Genomic DNA, 20,930 nt, shown 5'->3' on the forward strand with positions numbered 1-20,930 from the left:
GGCAAAAGGTTTTATTCTGGCAAAGGAAGTGGCTCAAGCAGGGTGGACTGGTGGCATGGTGGTGAAAAGTAGAAATGTGAGGTTGGGCTGGTGGCAAGAGAAGTGGGGGATGTCATGAACGGTGTGTCATTTACTAGGGCTGGGGAGGGAAACACAGGAGTCCAAACTGATGGGTTGAGAAAGGAAAAAGTTGGTTTTCTGCTTGAAAAAAATCCACCCAGCACAGTAGTTACTGGTGAGAAATTCATGGGGGTGCTGTGGAGAGTGGGTTCTTTTGGACCAGACCCAAAGCCAAGCTCTGGAGTGGTCCCACTGCCTACAACTCTGTATCTCTGCTTTTCAAACAGAAAAATCCCACTGGCAATCCTGATAAAATACTGTGAGGGGGAGGGGGAAAAAAAAAACCAAACCAAAACAAAACTAAACAAACAAAATATAAGAAGTCAGGAAACCACCACAAGAAGCTGTGTGTGCCTTGGGGGTTTGATGGGGAGCACTGGGGGGACAGCCATGCAGAAGGAATGCCAGCTATTTCGGGGCTCTGTTTGTGTTTGAGAGGGAGGAGGAGGAGGAAGAGGAGGAGGAGAAGGCTCTGTCTGCCCTGAGAGCATTTTACATGTCTGGCAGGATGGCTCCAAGCTGATTAGGAAGAGGCTTGATCAGGAGGGGGCTCGCTGAGGGGTGTGAGGATGGATGGATGGATGGATGGATGGATGGATGGATGGATGGATGGATGGATGATGGATGGATGGATGGATGGATGGATGGATGGATGGATGAATGATGGATGGATGGATGGATGATGATGGATGATGGATGGATGGATGGATGGATGGATGGATGGATGGATGGATGGATGGATGATGGATGGATGATGATGGATGATGGATGGATGATGGATGGATGGATGGATGGATGGATGGATGATGGATGATGGATGGATGGATGATGGATGGATGGATGGATGATGATGGATGATGGATGGATGGATGGATGGATGATGGATGGATGATGGATGGATGGATGATGGATGGATGATGATGGATGATGGATGGATGGATGGATGGATGGATGGATGATGGATGGATGATGGATGGATGGATGATGGATGGATGGATGGATGATGGATGGATGGATGATGGATGATGGATGATGGATGGATGGATGATGGATGATGGATGGATAATGGATGGATGGATGGATGGATGGATGATGGATGGATGGATGGATGGATGATGGATGGATGGATGGATGGATGGATGGATGATGGATGGATGATGGATGGATGATGGATGGATGATGGATGATGGATGGATGGATGGATGGATGGATGGATGGATGATGGATGGATGGATGATGGATGGATGGATGGATGATGGATGGATGATGGATGGATGATGGATGATGGATGGATGGATGGATGGATGATGGATGGATGGATGATGGATGGATGGATGGATGGATGGATGGATGGATGGATGGATGATGGATGGGTGATGGATGGATGGATGGATGGATGGATGGATGGATGGATGGATGGATGTAAATCTGCTTTCCCTGGAGATGCCCTGAGCCCAGCTGGCCTTTTAGGGAGGGTTCCCTTCAAATCCAGCTCAGAAGCAGTTTTGGGGCAGGGGTTTATCTCTGTCTTGGCTGGTCAGATTGGTAGCCTGAGGTGTGTTGATAAAGTGGATGGGTGAGGAGGAGCAGCACAAGTAAACCACTGATGGGAAGCTGCCTTTGAAGAAGGATTTTGGAGAGTGCTTTTGGAATCCCACTTTATTTATTTATTTATTTGCTCCTGTTCTGAAAGCTGTCACTCATCACAGCAAGGGCAAGGGTAAGAAAAGTGCAGCCCATGAGCTGTTCCTGCAAGGATTTCTGCTTGGTCTGACCCCACAGAAGGACAGGAGAGAGAAGGAGCAGTAAGATTTTCTCTCTGCTCAAATCTGACACGATCAGATGCCCACAGCCTATGTCTGAAGAAATCAGAAGCATTCCTGCCTCAGGAATTTATTTTTTAGAGGAATTATTTTAGGGAGGAAATAGAGGCAATTTTGGGGGAAATATTTATTAGAATTTATTTCTGAGGCCCTCAGATCTCTCAGCCCCTGTTTTAAGCACCAAGACTATTCTTTGCTGAGATGGACAGCTGTGCCTGTGGCCAGACTTCCCATTTTTATCCTGACAAAAGGCAAGAAATGGCCAAAGAGTTGCAAATTTTCCCATTCTGTTCAAGCTATAGCTGTTGCCATGAGACTGCCAAGAGTGGGAAAAGGAAGAGCCCTCTGTTTGATAATCGAGATTAGGAATAAGGAGTTTGTTCTGTAGTAATAAGGATCAGTTTTTGGATCTGCTTGGATTTGGATTTGAGCCATCTTCCCAGGGGTGAGGGCCTAGCATCCAAAAGTCCTGATGCTGTAACTCATCTCCATCACAGGTTTGGGCTGCCCTCCAAGCATCAGGGGTGTTTGCAAGAAGGGGATTTGCTCCACATCTTGCTTTCCTCCACCACTGTTTCTGCTCCTGTTTGGGAGAGCTGATTTGAATCCTGCAGCAGCACAGGACTTGGCCATCTGCTGCATCATCCTTAGTCCCAAAATGCAGTGCCTGGATTCCAGCACATCCTATTTATTTGGCTGCTCTGCTGTGCAGAAACTTCCTGAGCAAAGGACCTGATGCTGCTGGTTTGCACCATGTGAGCATTTCAGCCTCTCCTCAGTGGCACTGGCCCACATTGAGAGGTCTGGGTACTGGGAGGGACTGGTGGTGGAGAAGCAAAGCAACTCCAGGCCAGTTTGAGTGGAGCTCTGGTCTAGTGGGAGATGTCCCTGCCCATGGCAGAGGGCTGGAATGATGATCTTCAAGGCCCCTTCCAGCCCCAACCCTTCTGTGATTCTGTGCTGGTTCTGTGCCAGCCACCAGGGGTAGGAGCATGCCTGCACCACAGAGCAGTGTCTGCAGTACATGGGCTTGCAAGTTATTAATTATTTAAAGCAATCAGTTGCTGAGAATTTAAAGCAAACAACAATCAATTACTGAGAATTATCAATGAGCGTTGCTGGAAGCTGTCATTTGCTTTTGATGGCTCAGCTCTTTCTTGCCTCCATGGTCAGCAGGCTCAGGGCTTGATTTCTGAGTGGTGTCCAGCAGCATTTTATCCAGTTATGATTTCCAGAGATGTCAGGATGAGATGGGGCTCAGGGCAGTGAGAGGGGAATTTTTGCACAGCTGATTGTGCTTCTCCAAATGCGCATTTGAAATCTGTGTGGGCATTTTTCAGCTGTCTCTTCTGCCCAGCTGTAATCAGGGATGCTGTTTTCAGGTAGCTTTGGCAGCAAAGCCATGCTTTGATTTGGGATCACTTGCAAACATGCCAGGAATGTTCAGGCAGCTGCAGCCTTCACCAGAGCAGGGGCTCCATCTCCACTGCCCAGCTCCAGGATCACAACCAGCAGCACCCAGTTCAGCACCCTCTCTTTCCTCTGCTCTGCTTTCTGTGGGTCCCATCACATCCCTGCCCTCTCCTCCCACCTCCAACCCCACCATGGCTCCAGCTCAGTTCCCTGAAGGAAATGCCCAGGCTGATATGTCAGAGCCCAAAGCAGGAGCTGGTGTCTGTCAGCCCAGGAGCAGAGGAATTGGGATATAATCACCCAGAGCTCCCTCCTGTACCCAGAGCTGCCACTCACCTCTGTGGATCCCCTGGAATTTGCAGAGCTGATGGCCTCTCAGGAGAAAGAGGAGGATGATTAGCAGCAGGGAGGGGATGCAGCTCCTTCTTCCTTCCTGCTTCCTTTGCTCCCTTCCTTGCCCTGCCATGGCCTTCCCTGTGGCACAGCCTCCAGGCACTGCCCTGGGGAGAAGGACTGGATGGCAGGGAGATGTTTTTGGTGGCAGGGAGATGTCAGCAAAGCCCAGAAGGTGACATGGACAGGGTCTGTTCCATCCAGACCACCCTGGCTGTAGGTACTTTAAGCTTTGCTTTCCTCTAGATAACATTTTGGTTTTTTCTCCCTGACCAGTGAATCTCTTTCTCCTCAAACTCACTACCTATCCAGAGAGTTTTTGGGGAGCTGAGTACAACCATTGCTGTGTGCTGTATTTTGTGTCATATATTACTTTTTTTTTTCTTTTTTTCTGGAGTTTCTCAGCACGCAACCACGCCATTGAAACCTGCTGAGTGCAGAGCGTTGCATCCCCAGCCCAGTGACATCCCACAACTTCCCATGCTCTTCTGCTCAGCTGTAACCACGCAGGAATCTCACTCCTTGCTGGGCTGCTGGGTGGACAACATTGTTCCCCTATTGAGTCATTAACAATGAGGTCATTGGGCTGGAAAGACAATGTCATTCAGCAGCCAAGAACCCAGCTGGCTGATCCTGGTTGTGTCTCATCTCCTATGACAAAGCCACTTTTAATTGACTAATTAAAGCTTTTGCAGGCTCCATCTTGGAAGGGATGACCAAAATAGACATTGTTCTTTGTCAGCATTAACTCAGGCCAGTTGGCTGATTAAGAAGCAAGACCTTTCTTCCTTCTCCACTTTGCCACTTGCTGTGCAGGCCTTAATTCCTGGTCCTGGCACTGGGAAAAGCTCCTCAGAGATATCTCACCATGTGCAGAGCAAGCTGAAATAAAACTCACCCAAAGCCCACTCAAGCCACTTTGGGACAGCATCTCTGCATTAGCATCCCACTTTTTGTCAGACACTGATATTTTGGGTTCTCAGGTGCTGTAGGAGTTTGAAATTGCACCCAAACCTGGGGCATTGGGGTGCTCCCATACCCTGCAGCATTGCAAGGACAATTTGATCCACTGGCTGTAGGCCAAGGGCATTTTTCTTCCCATTTCTGGGCCACCTTTCCCTTTATGTACTTTTTGGGTGATGCAGTGCAGGTGGAAAGCAGGGACCTGTCCAAGCACTGGCAAGAGATGTGCCCACAGTAAATCCCTGCTGCCCTCAGCTCCTGCACTGCCAGCACCCTCACACTCCCTGAATGAAATGTTTCGAGCCCTGAGACCAGTGGGCACTTCTTGCTCTCATTGCCACTCTGAGTGATATCACCCCAAAAACAGAATAAACATGCCCTGAGGGACTCCACAGGACAAACACTGCTCAGTGCAGCTCCTTGCCACTTCCATGAAACCCTCAGGGTTTGTTCTGCCTGCAGAGTGATTGTCTCAACTCAGATTTATCTCCTTTCTGCTGCCCAGGCCCTGAGCAGGGCTGGGTGTGTGTTTACCAGGGCTGGTGTCCCAGCCCTAAAGCACAGCAGCCGCTTCTTTTGAAGAACACACAAAGCAAGGAAGAGGAGCAATTGTTTGGGAGGAAGTTGAACCATAATGTAATAGACTCCCATGGGATTTACTATTAGTAATTATTTGTATTGCTCTGGCACCTAACCAAGGCTGGGGCCCTGGTTGGAAAGGTGCTGTAAATGAAGACAGCTCCTCTGTCCAAATTCTGTCCGCTCTTGCGGGCAGAGGTGGGGAAACTGAGGCAGGGAGAGGTTGACAGGTGTCACAAGTTGTTTTGGAAATTTGGGCTGAGCAGGGAGGTGAGCCAGCACACAGTGCTTACAGGAGCATCCTTCCTCTCTGGGGGTAAATCCTAGAACATGGAATTGCAAAATGGTTTGGGTGGAAGGGACTTTAAAGACCACCTCATTCCACCCCCCTGCCATGGGCAGGGATATCTCCCTCTGGACCAGGCTGCTCAAATCCCATCAACCTAGCCTTGGACACTTCCTCTACTTGAGCTGCTTCCACCTAAGAGGCCATTGGGTAACAAATATGCTCCTGCCCTGGGACAACACTGGAAAAGGTAGTTTCTCACTGTTTGTGCCTTTGATAAGTTATTTCTGTGATCATGTGTATTATTTTAAGGAGGGGAGGAGCAGGAGCTATCAAAGAACACAAGTGCTTCAAATGGAAACTGAGTCCCACTGCTCCTGAAAAACAAAACAAAACAAACAAACAAACAACAAAACAGAAAGCTAAAATGGATTTCTTTTCATGTAAAACAGACCATTTCAGGAGAGTTAAATAATGAGGCAATTACAGAATTGCCAACAATAGAAGCTGATCAGATTACACGGGCCTGTAAAGCCAGATTGTCACTGGAGCCTGTTTGGTGGGAAAGAAACTCAGTTCCAGACAGTCTTTAAATAGTTTTGAATAAGAGGGAGGGTTGGCTGTGTCCTTCCCTTCCGAGGCTCTCCCCACCTAAAGAATAGCACTGAGCCTCCTGCCAAGTCCTGGAGGCTCCACTCACAGGCCCAGATGTATAAATAAATATATATATATATAAATATAGGTGCTCATGCATGCACATGTGTATATATAGAGCTTCCCAATTATCTAGGAAGACCCCACCCTGAGGGAGGTGTGGGTGTGGAACTGCAGGGGAAAAAAAAAATTAAAAAAAAAAAAATAAGAAAAGTTGGGACCCAAAATAGCACGGACACACAAAGGATCCCAAGGAAATGTGGAGCTCTCCTCACGGCATTGACAGGAAACCTCTGGGCTGCTGGTTCAGTAACCCTGGCTAGACAAGGTCATGGATGGTGGGATGGATCCTGACATCCATCTTCTGCAAAAATCATGGTTTGAGGGGTGTGAGTGGAAGCTTTTATGTTGGTGACCTTTTGCAGGTGTCCCAGAAGCACAGCCTGGAAGAGGAGCAAAGCAAACAAAACTGGGGAGTGATATTTAATCAGGAATCACCCAAAATTTTACTTAGAGAGGCTGGGATGCTTGAGTGTGTCTCTTGGAGGTTGCTTCTGTGTTACTTGCCATCACTTGTGTCTTTCACATCACCTTAGAGTGCCAATAAGCCAAAGATCTCAGAATCACAGCGTATCTCCACTGGAAGGGACCCACAAGGATTATCCAGTTCAAGACATTTCAGGTCATCCTCGTTGGGCTGATCCTGGCCTGGCAGTGGGTGCTGTGTGAGATGGGCTGGGGGAGGCAACGTGACTCATGACCCCAAAAAGATTAAAAATAAATTTTCTGGCTGGAGGGCATGAATTTGGGCTGATTTGTGACTCACCAGAGGTGCTGGGTGCACAAAGGAGGGTGAGGCTCTGGTCCTTATCGTGTCCCCACCATCTCCTTTCTGCTGGTCCATTCTGTGCTCTGTCCTAGGGATGGGCAATGCCCAAGTCGTGCCAGGGGACTGGCAAGCTCCCCACCAAACCAGCAGTGGTGCCAGGAGCAGGCAGAGGCTGTCTAAGGGCGATTCCTGCTGTAAATCTTCGTGGGAGGAGGAGAGGAAAGGGAGGTGCAATCCTCAGGGCACGGCGTGTCGCAGTGCCACGGCAGCACCGTGTGCCAGCACAAACTGACCTCCCCCTCACCCACCTCCATTCTGTCCCTTGTACCAGAGCAGCCTGTGGCCAGGCTGAGATCTCCTTATTCTTTTGGGTTTGGGGTCTCTCCTCTTGTTTTCTGCCCCTTATGGCTTGGACCTCCTGCGTTTTGGGCAGCTTCACCCCTAGGTGAGGATGGCATCCTCAGTTTTGATGGCACAAGTTTGGGCATTAGATCCCTGCTGCTAATACTAGCTTTAATTTCTCTGTGGTCTGGCTTTGTCAGGCTGTGGGGTCCCAGAGAAACCAGTAGTCCGTCCTTGGGCTTGATCCTTTTCCTTCTCCTCTACAAGAAAGGGAATATTTCCTCCCTTCCTCTTCCTCACTGCAAAAAGCAGAGTGACACAAGAAGTGAGGGGAGTTCTGGCTGCGCAGCCAACCCACAGGAGCTGCTGCACAAGAGCCCTGTGGCCCCATCACCCGTGGATAAATCCCAAACTGATGCACAGCACCCACCGTGAGTGACATTGGATGTGACAACTCTTCCCCAGCGCTGGCCAGCTGGCAGAGCTTCAGCTGGCAGGGTGAGCAGCTCAGGGCCAGCTCCATCCCTGCCTTGCTCAGCATGAACCCAAACATGGACCCAGCCAGCTGGAGAGGAGAGCAAGGCGAGGAATTTCATCCCCCTGTGCCACCCAGCAGCTTGTAGAGAGCTCTGCCTTCTTGTGGTGCTCCTCTCTCCAGGCAAAAACTGAGAAAAACTGAGTTCAGGGAGACCTGACTGGGGCCTTTCTGTGGCTAAGGGGACCTTAAAATAAAGATGGGGACAGAAGTTTTAACCTGTTGCAATAGGATGAGGGATGATGGTTTTAAACTGAACAAGGCTCAATTTAGATTAGACACAAGGCAGAGATTTTTGATGATAAGGGTGCTGAGATGCTGGCACATTTTGTCCAGTGAAGCTGTGGGTGCCCCAGCCCTGGAAATGTTCAAGGCCAAGTTGGATGGGACTCTGAGCAACCTGATCTGGTTGAGTACATCCCTACTCACTGCAGTGGGGTTGGACAAGGTTTTAAACATCTGTTCCAACCCAAACTAATCTGTGATTCTATGATGTGACATCAAATCTGACATCAATCAGAGCTTTCCATGCCCAGGAATTAGGAAAGGCCAACTTCAGCTGGAGAGGAAGGTGTGCCCCATCAGTGCAATATTTAGGAGCTTTTTTTGTGGGAGCAACCACCAAATTTCTCCCGAACTAACTTTCCTAAAGTGCATCAGCTCCCCCTCATCAGGTTTAAGAGCTGAGGAGACTTTGGTTCAATTTCACAGACTTCATTTGGGCTAAATTAAATAAAGACTGATTTAAAGCTGAACAAGAGTGGCCTCCTGGTGGGTTGTGTGCACTTTGACAAATCCACTCTGAAATCATACCTCCTTTTAATTTTAGATTAATTTTTTCTGAGTACCCCCGTGTAGACAAGCCATCAGGCTGTATAAAAATCAGCTCCTGCCTTGAGGGCTCACATCCTCACTCCTTCCCAAGCTGTCTGGAGTGAAGTCCTCCAGGAAAAGCCAGCAAGGGATGATTCATTTTTCTGGGGTGAAAAGCTCAGGGAGGGTTTTTTTCTCCATCTTAATGAATGTCTGTGTCCCCAGACACCCTTGTTGGTGAGAGCAGGGCTGGAGAAAGGAGGTCAGGACCCCAGGAGGAGCAAAGCTGATGCTTTGGACAAGCAGATCATGGTGTTGGTGTCACCAAAAATCTCCTTCCCACCACCTTGCCGACAGCTTCACAGCTCCTTAGTGCTGGAATCAACTCCTGGCCCAGCTCTCAGCCCTGGGGAGAGGTGGGGAAGCTGGGTGGGATCCTCATGCTGGGTGGGATCCTCATGTTGTCAAGGTGGAATTCCCAATCTGACAGCCCCAGACTTTCTAAAAAAAAAAAAAAAAAAATTTTTTAGTGTTCATGTTCACAGGCAAAATCCTGAAAGCCCCTCTTAAAGACTTACAACATTGAAGAAAATCCCCAGATATTCAGTGTATTGAAAGTTCTGTACTCTTACAGCTTTCCTGCAGTTTTCAGTGTTGTGTTGACTCACACCACTGCTTTGGGACAGAAGCACCTGAGCTTTACCTTGATCCAGAGAGATTTTCTGGCACATTACTTGGTGCAAACCTTGAGTTCCTTCCAAAGTCCTGTGTGCCTTTTGCAGAAATGGAGGGGTCTCAGGACTAAAAGTACCAGACCCCGTGTCCTTCAGAGATGGGTGATTGATGCTCTCTTGACACAGACCACAAATCCTTCAAAGCAGCAGGGTCATGAGGGACAGCTCCACTCCAGAGCTGTGAAGGATCCAGGAGAGGACAGGAATGTGGCCACACTGTGTTTTGGAGGGCTGGTCAGGCTGGGACATGAGGCTCCATGAGGTTTTTTGGCTCCAGCAGCTCCAGTGACATTTCCTACACATCGAAATATTTCTGGCTGCAGAGAGCCCAGCTCATTCTGCAGCCTGGGGAGGGTGCAGGGCTGGAGTCCCTTAAAAATACCATCATGTATGGGATGGAAACAGCCTCTTTCCCCTGATGGAAAGAGGATTATTTCCAGGTTTAGTGGTGAAAAATACCTGTGGGTTGTGTGAATAGAGGTGGGCACGTGTGTGTGTGTGTTTGTTTGACTCCTTGACAACATCCCAAAGGATTTCAGTGCTTTCATTTTCCACAGTGGTCTTCCTGTCTCCTGATTTTTTATTTTTTTTTGTCTTTCCCTTCACTTTTTAGATAGCCACATATTTTCCATGAGGAGAGTTGTGGAGACACAATCCTAAATAGGATGTCCTATGTTTATCCATGAGAGAGGCTGGGCTTCCCACTGCTGGCATTCCTCACCTCTGGAGCTGGCCATGGGATGCAGAACAGCCTGGGATGGACCAGCTGGGTCCACTTGGGTGAAAAATGCCACTGATCAAGCAAGCCCCAGCCTCTGAGGAGAAATTCAGGAGAGGCCCAAGAGTGACATGAAAGACAATTCAACAACAATGTTTTTGAGGAGGTGGGAGTGAGGAACACAGATATTCCTGCTCCCTCAAATCCACTGTCTGGTCATTAATTAGTGCAGCAAATTAACCAATTTCTGCCTCCCAAAACGTGGTGTTTAGAGGGACCAAGGCAGCAAAGAGGAGACAAGTCAGGGCTGCAGGAAAAGAGGAGTGTGGGGAGGTGTGCATTGGGATGATTATTTTTAATATTTGTCGTACTTCCCAATGAAACAGCAGCCAGCTGAGCTGGCTCAAACACTTGCAGAAAGAGCTGATGGGGAATTTGTTAATGAAGCAAGTTTGTCATCAGAAAATGCTGGTTCATCAAAACCTGGGTTCTGGGGACATGTGTTGCAGTCCTGGCAGGAAAAGTGTATCAGGCTGGGTTTCTTGGTTGCAACCAAGGAGGTTTAAAGGATGTTTTTGAATAAAATAAAGCCAGGCAGATCTAACAGAGAGGGTGAAGCAGCCAAAGCTCACGTGAGGTTTGCTTCAAGTCTGCTCTTTGGGCTTCAGGGTTACTTGTACTTGGTAAAAATAGGGAAAAATTGAATTTTTCTCAGTTCTGGAAGCAGAGTGCCTTTTGGCTACTGTAGGGATGTGAGTCACTGCAAAATGCTGCAGACTTAGAGTCCTCAAGATGATGCTGAAATGCTGTGAGGACTTGCCCCAGATCTCCTGGAGGGGTGTCTCCAGGCTGGCAGGGGAGTAGGAAGCCCTGGATGCTCCTCTCCATCTGGAGACGAGGCAAAACTGCTTGGGGCTTGAAGAAAATCCATTCTCCCCACTGCCCTGCTCCAAGCCCAGACAATGAGGGTTTATTAGGAAGGGTTTTCAGGCTGTGGCTGCAGATTCCTTCAATCTGACAGCAGAGCAGAGGGTCCTTGTCAGCATTATTGCCCCCATGTCACTGTCACTATCACCCATGACCCAAACAGCAGCAATTTGAAGAGTTTTTTTCAGTAGAGTCTCTTCACAGCAGGGAAAAGGAAGTTCCCTGCTGACAATAAACCTGGTGGCTTTAGATCAAAGTCCATATTAGTTTCATAGAACCATAGAATGGCTTGGTTTAGAAAAAACCTTTAAAATCCTCTTATTGAGCCCCCTTGCCATGGACAGGGACACTTCCCACTATCCCAGGTTGCTCCAAGCCCTGTCCAACCTGGCCTTGGACACTTCAGGGATCCAGGGGCAGCCAGAGCTTCTCTGGGCACCCTGTGCCAGGGTCTCACCCCTCTCACAGCCAAGAATCCCCTCCCCTGACCTGCTGCCCACACTTCTTTGATGCAGCCCCTCCCCAGATGTTATTGCATCACCAATTAGACCCAGCCATTAGGTCTCATCTTTAACAGTTTGCAGAGCAATTCTCTGCAGCAGTTTTTATTCTGGCAGGGGTTTGGAGAGGCTATGTCTGCACTGGGTGACTGGAATTATGGATTAGAGGGCAAAAGCTCTGGCAGCTGCTGTTGGACCTTTCCCCATTCTCTAACCCAGGAAGCCAAGTTGTTCTTTGGCCTGGGTGAAGCCATTTCATAAAGCTGATGGTGAGGCTGGCAGAAAGGGGTTGGGTGATGATTAGGATGATTAGGAAAGCATCTTAAGACATGGAGAGTGCCAGGGTGGTGTGAACCATCCTTGTACCACATCCCTCACTAAAATCTCTGCAGGCAGCTCAGGAAGACCCTGCTTGGATCCCATCTATCCCCAAGATGATGGAAGGGAAAGAGCCTCTGCACAGGCAAAAATAAAAACCCTGTGAAGTAACCACTTGCTCTGGAAGCCCAGATTAATTCCAGGATAAATAACACTGCTCTGTGATATTCTGCCAATCTGATCCCTCTCACAGTTTCAAAAGGAGGTGACAGATTTCCTGTCCTCTGCAGCGACTGGGCTCTGCTGCACCTCGGACATGGCTGCATTGCAGCAGGGGGATCAAACCCTCCTTGCTCCCAGGAGCTTCTTGCCATGCAAAGAAAAGCCCAGGAGTTCTCTCACTCCCTTTGGCACATGCTGTCCCCACGGACAGGCCACCCCCAGAGCCTCAGCCCCTGCTTTGCTTCTGATGAACTCAACCCGCTGCCCCTGTTCAATCAGGAAAGGCTGCACAAAAGGGGAGGAAAATAGGAACTTCCTCAGGGCCTGGCTCACATCCCTTCCCCTTCCCTGGGCTGCTCAGGCTCCTTGGCTTTCTCATCCCACCTTGGGAGGAGCAGGAGCTTGGCTGGCGTAAGGCTCTGAGCCGGGCTCAGCCCGCCGGCGTGGGGTGTGTCACCCACCATTTCCTAAGTTATTCTTTGGAGCTTCCTTTTCTCACTATTAATAGAATTTCAGCCAATATCTGAGCTGTTCCAACAAGGTGGATGGGGGGGAGACAGGGGGAGGCGTTACCAAAATAGGAAGCGGGAAGCTGTTGGGGAGGGAATTACCCAGAGGAGCTGTGTGGAGAGGGAATTAATCCTGGCTTTGGGTGGGCAGCAGGAGGATGGACGGGACTTGTCCTTTCACTTTGCATTTTGAGCCTGTTTGATTGTTTTTTAGCACTCCAAGCCTTGACCTTTCCAAAAAGCTTCTCCCCTGAGTGCCTTCCCCTGCCTGCAAAACTCCACGTACTCACTGCACCGAGGTTACATCACTCCATGGCACGGTTAAACTGGAAGGGAGACACTTTAGTTGGAAATCAGATTAGATATTAGTAGGAAATTTCTCCCTGTGAGGGCAGTGAGAAGGAGAGAAGCTGTGTCTGTTCCATCCCTGGAAGTGTTCGAGGCTTGGAGCATCCTGGGGCAGTGGAAGTTGTCCCTGCCCATGGTTGGACTAGAGGGCCTTGGAGGTTCTGTTCAACCCAAACCATTCTGTGGTTCCATGAGTCTGTGGTTAGAGCTGGTGCACAGCAGCTCAGAGTTGTGTCTGTGACACAGCCTTTCCTTTCACATTTTGGGTGACTCTTCACACCCAACCAGCCCCCGACCAGAGAGCTCCCACACCATCCACAGAGGCACTTCCAGCCTCCCAAACAAGCCCATCTGGGTAGCTAACAACGAGGGAAAGCTGTGTCCCCTCCTGGCTGTGCCCATCCCAGACAGCCTGTGTGGCAGGCAGGGTCATGGATACACGTATCCGGACGTGAAATCATGTTTGTGCAGCGCTCTCATTTCCTCCCGCTTGGCTCGCGGATGCGCGCAGAGCTCGCGCCCTCCTCCCACGGATCTGCCCCACACCCAGAGCCACAATTTGGCTTTTCTGAGGGATGCACACAAGGAGAGAAGTGCAGATCAACCCTTAGACTCACTGCTGTCAAAATACCCCTGAGTAGCTGCTAAATTGCTGTTGTCTTCCCTAAAATGTGGAATTGGTGACGGTCCAGAAAAGTGAAATCAAAAAAGCAGCTTTGGTGTGCCAAAATGCAGCCAGGAAGGTCAGGGCAGGGCTTTTTATTGCCTCCTGGACAACAGGGTGAGGGACTCTGGATGAAATTCAAGTGGGCTTTCTTTTGGGAAGGGTCTCCTCTGGGTAAGGGGAGTGATAACTTGGAGGATCTCTTCTCCATTCTCCTCTCTCATAGACTCTTAAATCCTTTTATCTGCGGGGCTCACGGCGTGAAGGGATCACTTGTTCCCTGCAAAAGGACTTACTGCATCTTTTGTGAGTGATTTTCATGCTGAAGGGGGCCCAGACATAATCCTGCCCTGTCTGGCTGTTCTTACCAGGGGTTTTCTCCTCCTTCAACCAGACCCTCTCATTTCTTCTGCTGGGGACAATTGTCAGGCAGTACTGGCCACCAGCCCAGGCAAACAGGGGCTTGTTACCAGTTATTACCCCCAAGCCCTCCACTGAAATTTGGCACAGGTGGCCAGCAAGGCAGGAAGAGATTTTAAATAAATAAATAAATAAATAAATAAATTTCTGGTATTTGAAAGAGATACAGTACGTGTGGAAGGAAAACAGTGACTCCTGAGACTGCAGTGCTTGTTCTGTACTTGTTTCTGCTTTAGAATTAAGTTTGCAATGGGTTTGCCTAAGCCAGGTCTTCTGTGGGTGGTGATCCTGCAAGACACCAAAAAAAAAGTGCAATTTTTCTAAATTTTGTCCCTGGACAACAAAACAACATTAAGCTCAGAGCAATAAAACTGCAGGAAGGTATTGAGTCCAATGACTGCAGCAGCACCTTGTGCAGCAGCTGTGAGAAAACAATTTAGTCTTGTTTTTTTTTTTTTTTCCTTGTAATTTAATGCAGCAGGATAAAAATGTAAATTTTGCTGACAGAAAGGTGCTCAAAAACCTGCAGGAGGGGTGTTGTTGCTCCTCTGTGGGAGAGGATCTCACCCAGCTGTAGCCACAGCTCCTCTCCACTGGTGTGCTGTGGGTCCAGCCCATGATGCTTGATCCCACTTAAATCACTGGTCCTGGCTTAATCAGGAAGAATAAATGGATTTTTTAAACATCTCTTGGCCTTAGTGAAGAGGAACACTAGGTATGGGTGCAGAGATACAGAAAGATGAAACACTAATGTGATTTTTGGGTACCAACTTGAGTCTTGGATCTTCTCTCAGTTATTTTTTGGGGGCTGTGTCACTCTGTGTGCCCCAAGAAAGACCCTGCTACCACCCAGCCAGGACAAGCCTGGAGGATCATACCAGATCAGCAGAACAACCCCTTGCTTTGGGCTTTTGACCTCTTTTTTTTTTTTTGCTAAAAGCAGTAAATCCTATCTGTATCTCCCCAGGGTGGGTCAGGGAAGTGCTGGGGCAGGGATCCTGGTTCCTTGGATCACAGGGTGGTCCCAGCTGGCCACCAGGACTGGCCTAGAGCCAAAGCATGGTCCTGTCCCTTTCTCTTGGACTGAGTTGAATTGAATTGAATTGTCTTTTTGACCTCTCTTTGGAGTCTTTAATTTCTGCCCCTCTGGGATGAGGCCAGGGCATGAAGAGGAAACAAGAGCAGCTGGGGGTTTCCTCTTTCCTTCCTTCCATCCAACCCTTTATTTCTTTACATCCCTTTCGTATTGTTTCTACCTTTAGGGGAATTGTTTGTACCTCTTTTGTTGTCAGACCCCCTGTCAAACTTTCACACCCTATTTATGGGTCAGAGCTCACTGGATGCCTGGTCTGTCCCCAGCTTGGTGCAGCCATCCCTGACAATCCCAGCCACACAAATTGATAACACAGCTAAGGAGGTGGTAGATCACAACTCCCTCCTATCTTCAGCACCTGGGGTTTATCTGCCAGGACCCTGTGATGAGGTTTTACCTCTTTGCCTCTTCTCCTGCAGACAGTGGTCAGCCTGTAGGAAATACAACTTATCTCCACAAAAGTGCTTTTCCTGCAGATGTAATGGAAATGTTTCCTCACAAGCCAAGTGTTTCCTAAAATAATTCATGCTGCTACTTTCAGTTACACTCACATCTTGATTGTGTTTCCAGGAGTGGCTGCTCTTGGTGGGGAAACCAGGTTTTGGGAGGAGATCTGAACTTTGACAAAGGCATGGAGTGACACGACAAGGGGTGATGGTTTAAAGTGATAGAGAGCAGGGGTGGATGTGATATGGGGAAGAAATTCTTGGCTGGGAGGGTGATGAGGCCCTGGCACAGGGTGCCCAGAGAAGCTGTGGGTGCCCCTGGGTCCCTGGCAGTGTCCAAGGCCAGGTTGGATGGGGCTTGGAGCACCCTGGGGTAGTGGGAGGTGTCCCTGCCATGGCAAGGGGTTGGAATGAGATGAGCTTCGAGGTCACTTCCAACCCAAATCAGTCTGTGGCACTATGATTCCCCTGAAATGGTCAGGCAGCTTTATGAGCTGATCAGTGTAGGTCCATTCCAACTGAAATACTCTATAGTCCTTTTCCTTTCCTTTCCTTTCCTTTCCTTTCCTTTCCTTTCCTTTCCTTTCCTTTCCTTTCCTTTCCTTTCCTTTCCTTTCCTTTCCTTTCCTTTCCTTTCCTTTCCTTTCCTTTCCTTTCCTTTCCTTTCCTTTCCTTTCCTTTCCTTTCCTTTCCTTTCCTTTCCTTTCCTTTCCTTTCCTTTCCTTTCCTTTCCTTTCCTTTCCTTTCCTTTCCTTTCCTTTCCTTTCCTTTCCTTTCCTCTCCTCTCCTCTCCTTTCCTTTCCTTTCCTTTCCTCTCCTTTCCTTTCCTTTCCTTTCCTTTTACATTCCATTCCATTTTCCTCCAAACCCACTCTGTCCCCAGGCAGTTCTCACAGGAACTCAAACTTGTTGCAGCCTCCCCATCTCAAATCCCACTCCCCAGATCTTTCTCAGTCCAGATCCTGACATGATGGAGTTGAATTTTCCCACCAAAATCTTGATCTCCATCAGATCCCTGATGCACAATCAGTGTCAATAGACAGGCTCTGTAAGAGAAGATACTTTGCCTGTGTGCCAGCAAGGAGGAACAAAGCAGATCTCTGGAGAGTAGTATTAGGTTAAAAATCAATCCTTGGAAGTGTCATTCCTGTTTTGAGGGGTTGGAAATAATTTAATGGGGGAAAAAAATATAGCAGTTCTTCTGCACAGTCCCTAAATGGAAGAACCTTCTCCCCAAATCAGGTTGGATCCCCACTTGTGGTCACCACGTGGGGAAATTCTCTGTGGCCACTGGTGGAGCTCCTGCAGTGATTATAAACAGAATGTTTTTATACTGGTTTAGCAGTGAAAATGCCCCATTTTGGCATTGCAGCACATTGCAGAGCTCTCTGCAGTGGGAGAGTTCTCTCCTGTCAGGCAAGTTGTCCTTCAGCTGCATCCCCCACTGAGGAACAGCTTCATCATTTGAAAGTTTGAAGTATTCTTCAGAAACCAAACACAGGTCTCTTTGCATGTCATAATGGGAGATGATTGTTTGGGCTTAATGGTCTTGGAGGTCTTTTCCAACTTTAATGATTGTGTGATTTTGTGTCACCTTGTCCCTTCAGGGATGTGGAGACCCTCACAGCAGGGATGGACACTTCATCAGTGCATCCCTTGGCTGTCCCCTTACAAGGGCTGGACCTGCTTTATTTTGGGAACCACTTGCAGGGCTTTGCATGGAAGCTGGGGGACCTCCCATCTGTACCTCCCATCTGGTATCAGTGCTGGGCACAGTGACACCAGCACATGGAATTTGAGATGACTTTGGAGAGCACGAGGCAAGCCCTGAGTGAATGACTCGTGGTTTATGTCAGTGTTTACACTACAAATACCTTTTCTGAGGGGGAACCAAGGGAAGTTTCCTTAGTTCAGCGTTTACCTTGGCATTTTTACTTTCCCCCAGGTGTCAGCTCTCAGGATGACTCAGGTGCTGCAGTCATACAAGCCTCAACCACCACGACTGTAAAACCCACCAAGAGCCCAAGTACCACCAGAACCACAGAAACCACCACAACCACAGAGACCCCCACAACCACAGTGCCCACCACGAGGAGCCTGCCTGCAAGCACTGAAGGAACCTCAGCAGCACTCTCTACATCATCACCTTCCACAGTGAAAACCAGCAGCACTGATGCAGCAGCTGCTCAGACCACTGTCACACCACCCACCACAGCTCAAAGCAACAGCACCACAGCCAGCCAGGGAACGCCACCGTCCTCCAGTGCAGCTCCACCCAGCACAATGACACAGGACATCTCCTCAAAGCAGGGGACCCCATCCACCCCAACCTCCACACCTGTGCAGAAAAGCTCCTCACACAGCCCCACTACCCCCAGAACCACCCCTGCTGCACGCCCCACGACTCCCCAGCAGACCACTACAAGTGTTTCAGGAAACTTGGGGACCTCTAGTGCTGCACAACCTGTTGGCACTGATACAACCACTCCTCCAGGAGCTGCAGGGGCTGTTGGCACATCCCCTTCTGGCACACAGCCTCAGGGAAGCCAGACTTTGTCTAACACCAGTGGGAGCACCACAGCGTCAACGTGTATCTGTCCCCCAGGCTGCCGGGACTGTGTTGTCCCTCCTCACAGCAATAGCACCACGCAGCCTCCTCCTTCTCCCACTTCTCCAGCCCAGGGACCAACCCCTTCCAGCCAAACTGGAAGCACCAAAACTTCTGTTAGCCCAGCCCCCACCACCCCCACGATGTCACAAGCTGGCACCAAAACCACGATCCCAGGGGAAGCCCCCACGACACCTTCTGGAGCAGGTAACAGAAGACAGGAATCTTGGTTTCTTGTGCTGGGGAGGCCTTTTTGTGCTACCCTAAACACCTCCTGCCATTATGGGCTGTCACCACCTTGGCTCACTTTAGGACTTTGCAGCGCGGTTGTCTGTGTGACAAGCAGGTCCCTGCTGTCCTCGGTGGAGGGGGAGTCAATGCAGCCAGTGAAATGCAAGGCATGAATCAGCTGGCAAAGCACAGGCATTGGGTTTTGGATGGCCCAAGGGGTGCCTGGAGCACCATCAGCTGCACGGCTCCATCTCCAGTGACAGCCAAGGGGCTGGCAGTGATGGGCTGGGCACTGGCTGGGGGAGGGCTGGGGAACAGGGACAGCCCCAGAATGGCTGGGGAACAGGGACAGCCCCAGAATGCTGCCCATGGAACAGCCCTGGTGCAGCTGACAGCCTAGGGAAGGCTGGCTGGGCATGCACAGACAATGAGCTTTAGATGACTGAGGAGATTTTGTGGCTAAACTCTGAATTTACAGCCCCTGAGGAGTTTGGATGTTGATCAGTGCTGAGGGAGGGCTTTGGCTGCTGTCTCAGCAGCATTTGGAGTGCCCAGGTGCTGTTTAGGACCTTGCTGAGCACCATTAAGGTGTTTTCTCTGACCTCTGGAGTTTTACAGTCCTGTTAGCTCCTAGGTGTCCTGGTGAGACACAGCTCAACCTCCCAAACTGGTATTTTGTCTGGTAGCATTTACATGGAACAGGAATTTACATCACCCTGTGGGCTCCGTGGAGCCTCCCAGACCTGGCTGGGATTGTGGGATCAGCTCACATCTTGCTCTGAATAAAAGCTGTGATCCCACTGGAGCCCTTCATTATCTTCCCCTGGAAAATGCTTTCTTGACCTGATTTCCAGTTACCTGGAATACAGAAGCCACTCAAAAACCATCTCCATCCCCCTCAGCCTCCCAGCTTTGGCATCACTAAATGGGACAAAGTTTTATTGCAAGGCCATCTTCACTGCTTCCCCCAAGTCCTGTTTTCATGTGTGGGCAGGAATGAGGTGAAATGGATATTTTAATGATGAATGTTTCTTTTTCCTTTCTTTCCCCTCCTGCTCCACAGGACTGGTCTCCACTGAAGGGTGATCTATAAAACTATGTTAATTCAATTTGGGCCTCCAGCATTAAGCCTGAAGAGGTCTAAAAAACCCTTTATATTTAATAAATAGCTGGCAGAATGCATGAGAAACAGATGGCTTTGGAATTAATTCTCTCCTGGAGCCTTCACAATGTGTCTGGGAGAGAAATATCCCTCATCTTTTCTGTGGAAGAGGCAGGAGTCCCGAGAGCAAACAGGCTGTGAACATCCTGTGGCATTTTTATTCTCTTTGTCACCACTTAAGGATCAATTAGGAAGCCAGGGGTGAAGATCCATGTGTTCAACGGGATCTGGGGAGGCAGGAGGCTGCTGTGCTCCTTGCCCTGCTCCCACTGCACAAACAATTCTGAGATGCTGCAGAACTTACCCGAGTCCTCAGAGGTGACCTCAGGTGTCAGAGATTTGGGAGTTGTGCCCTTCTGGAATATCAGGACACCCCAGGCTGTAGAACCAGGCACTAATTCTAAGCTTGTCACTCTGGAATTTTTCCATGGAGGTGCAGTCAGCAGAGGTGGCATTTCATCCCCTCCCAGCAGAGGTGGCTGGCAGATCCTGGGCAGATCCTGTTGAGGAAATCTCCATGGAAAACACCCCAGATAAATGAGAGGAGGGTCACCCCACACTTCTAAGTGTGTTCTAAGCTACCCACACACAGCCATCCAACGGCCTTTGGTTCCTCTCTCAGAACACTCTGATGAGGTTCAGCAGCAGAAAATAAATCAGTAATCAGATTCTTTCCACGTCAAAGTTAATTTAAAAAATATATAAAATTTAAGAAGCAATCTAAAGCCTCTCCAACCTTTGACACACTGAGCTTCAAGGCAGGGCTAGAGACGAAAACTGATTTTGAGGTGACCCCTAACAGAGCTGTGCCAGCTGTACCCTCTGTACTGTGTCAGTGTCTGTCTGCTTGTTTTTTGGTGCATGTTGGGGAGCCAGACCACGATGTTGGATCTGCAACAACCAAACCCACCAGTGACTCCCAGAGCCCTGACAGTGCCCAGCCACCTCCTCCAGCCCCAGGGGACCAGGCAGAGGACTGCAGTCCTGACCTCCAGCACCCCAACATTTCTTCACAAAACGAGGTAAAGGCCCCAAATGGGAAGGTGGGCACTTCTCAGGGGTGTTAATTTAGCTGCCATGCCACGTGCACATGGAGTCTGTGGCTCTTCTTGCTGTTTCTGTGTCAGAGAGAGAGAGATCTGCCAGCAAAGTAACTCCAGGTTGTAGAATCACAGAACTGTTTGGGTTGGAAAGGACCTTTAGAGGTCACTTACTCCCTTCCCCTTCTCCTGGGGCTTTCCAGAGAAGAGACAGTGAGGATGGAGGTGAAGGGGAGTGTG

The 20,930-nt window shown here is 49.3% G+C and overlaps 1 protein-coding gene across 4 annotated transcripts in view; it reads left to right on the forward strand.

The window, feature by feature from the left end:
* Nucleotides 1-20,930, forward strand: part of PODXL (podocalyxin like) — a 44,664-nt gene that overhangs the window by 10,832 nt on the left and 12,902 nt on the right. For all 4 annotated transcript variants that reach the window (XM_033058268.2, XM_033058269.2, XM_033058271.1 and 1 more), the window contains exons 2-3: nt 17,595-18,464; nt 20,527-20,672. In XM_033058268.2, coding sequence (XP_032914159.1) covers nt 17,595-18,464; nt 20,527-20,672 — 1,016 coding nt within the window. The remainder of the gene's footprint in view (nt 1-17,594; nt 18,465-20,526; nt 20,673-20,930) is intronic.

Source organism: Catharus ustulatus, chromosome 4 (assembly GCF_009819885.2).
Source record: "Catharus ustulatus isolate bCatUst1 chromosome 4, bCatUst1.pri.v2, whole genome shotgun sequence".
Classification (NCBI taxonomy): domain Eukaryota; kingdom Metazoa; phylum Chordata; class Aves; order Passeriformes; family Turdidae; genus Catharus; species Catharus ustulatus.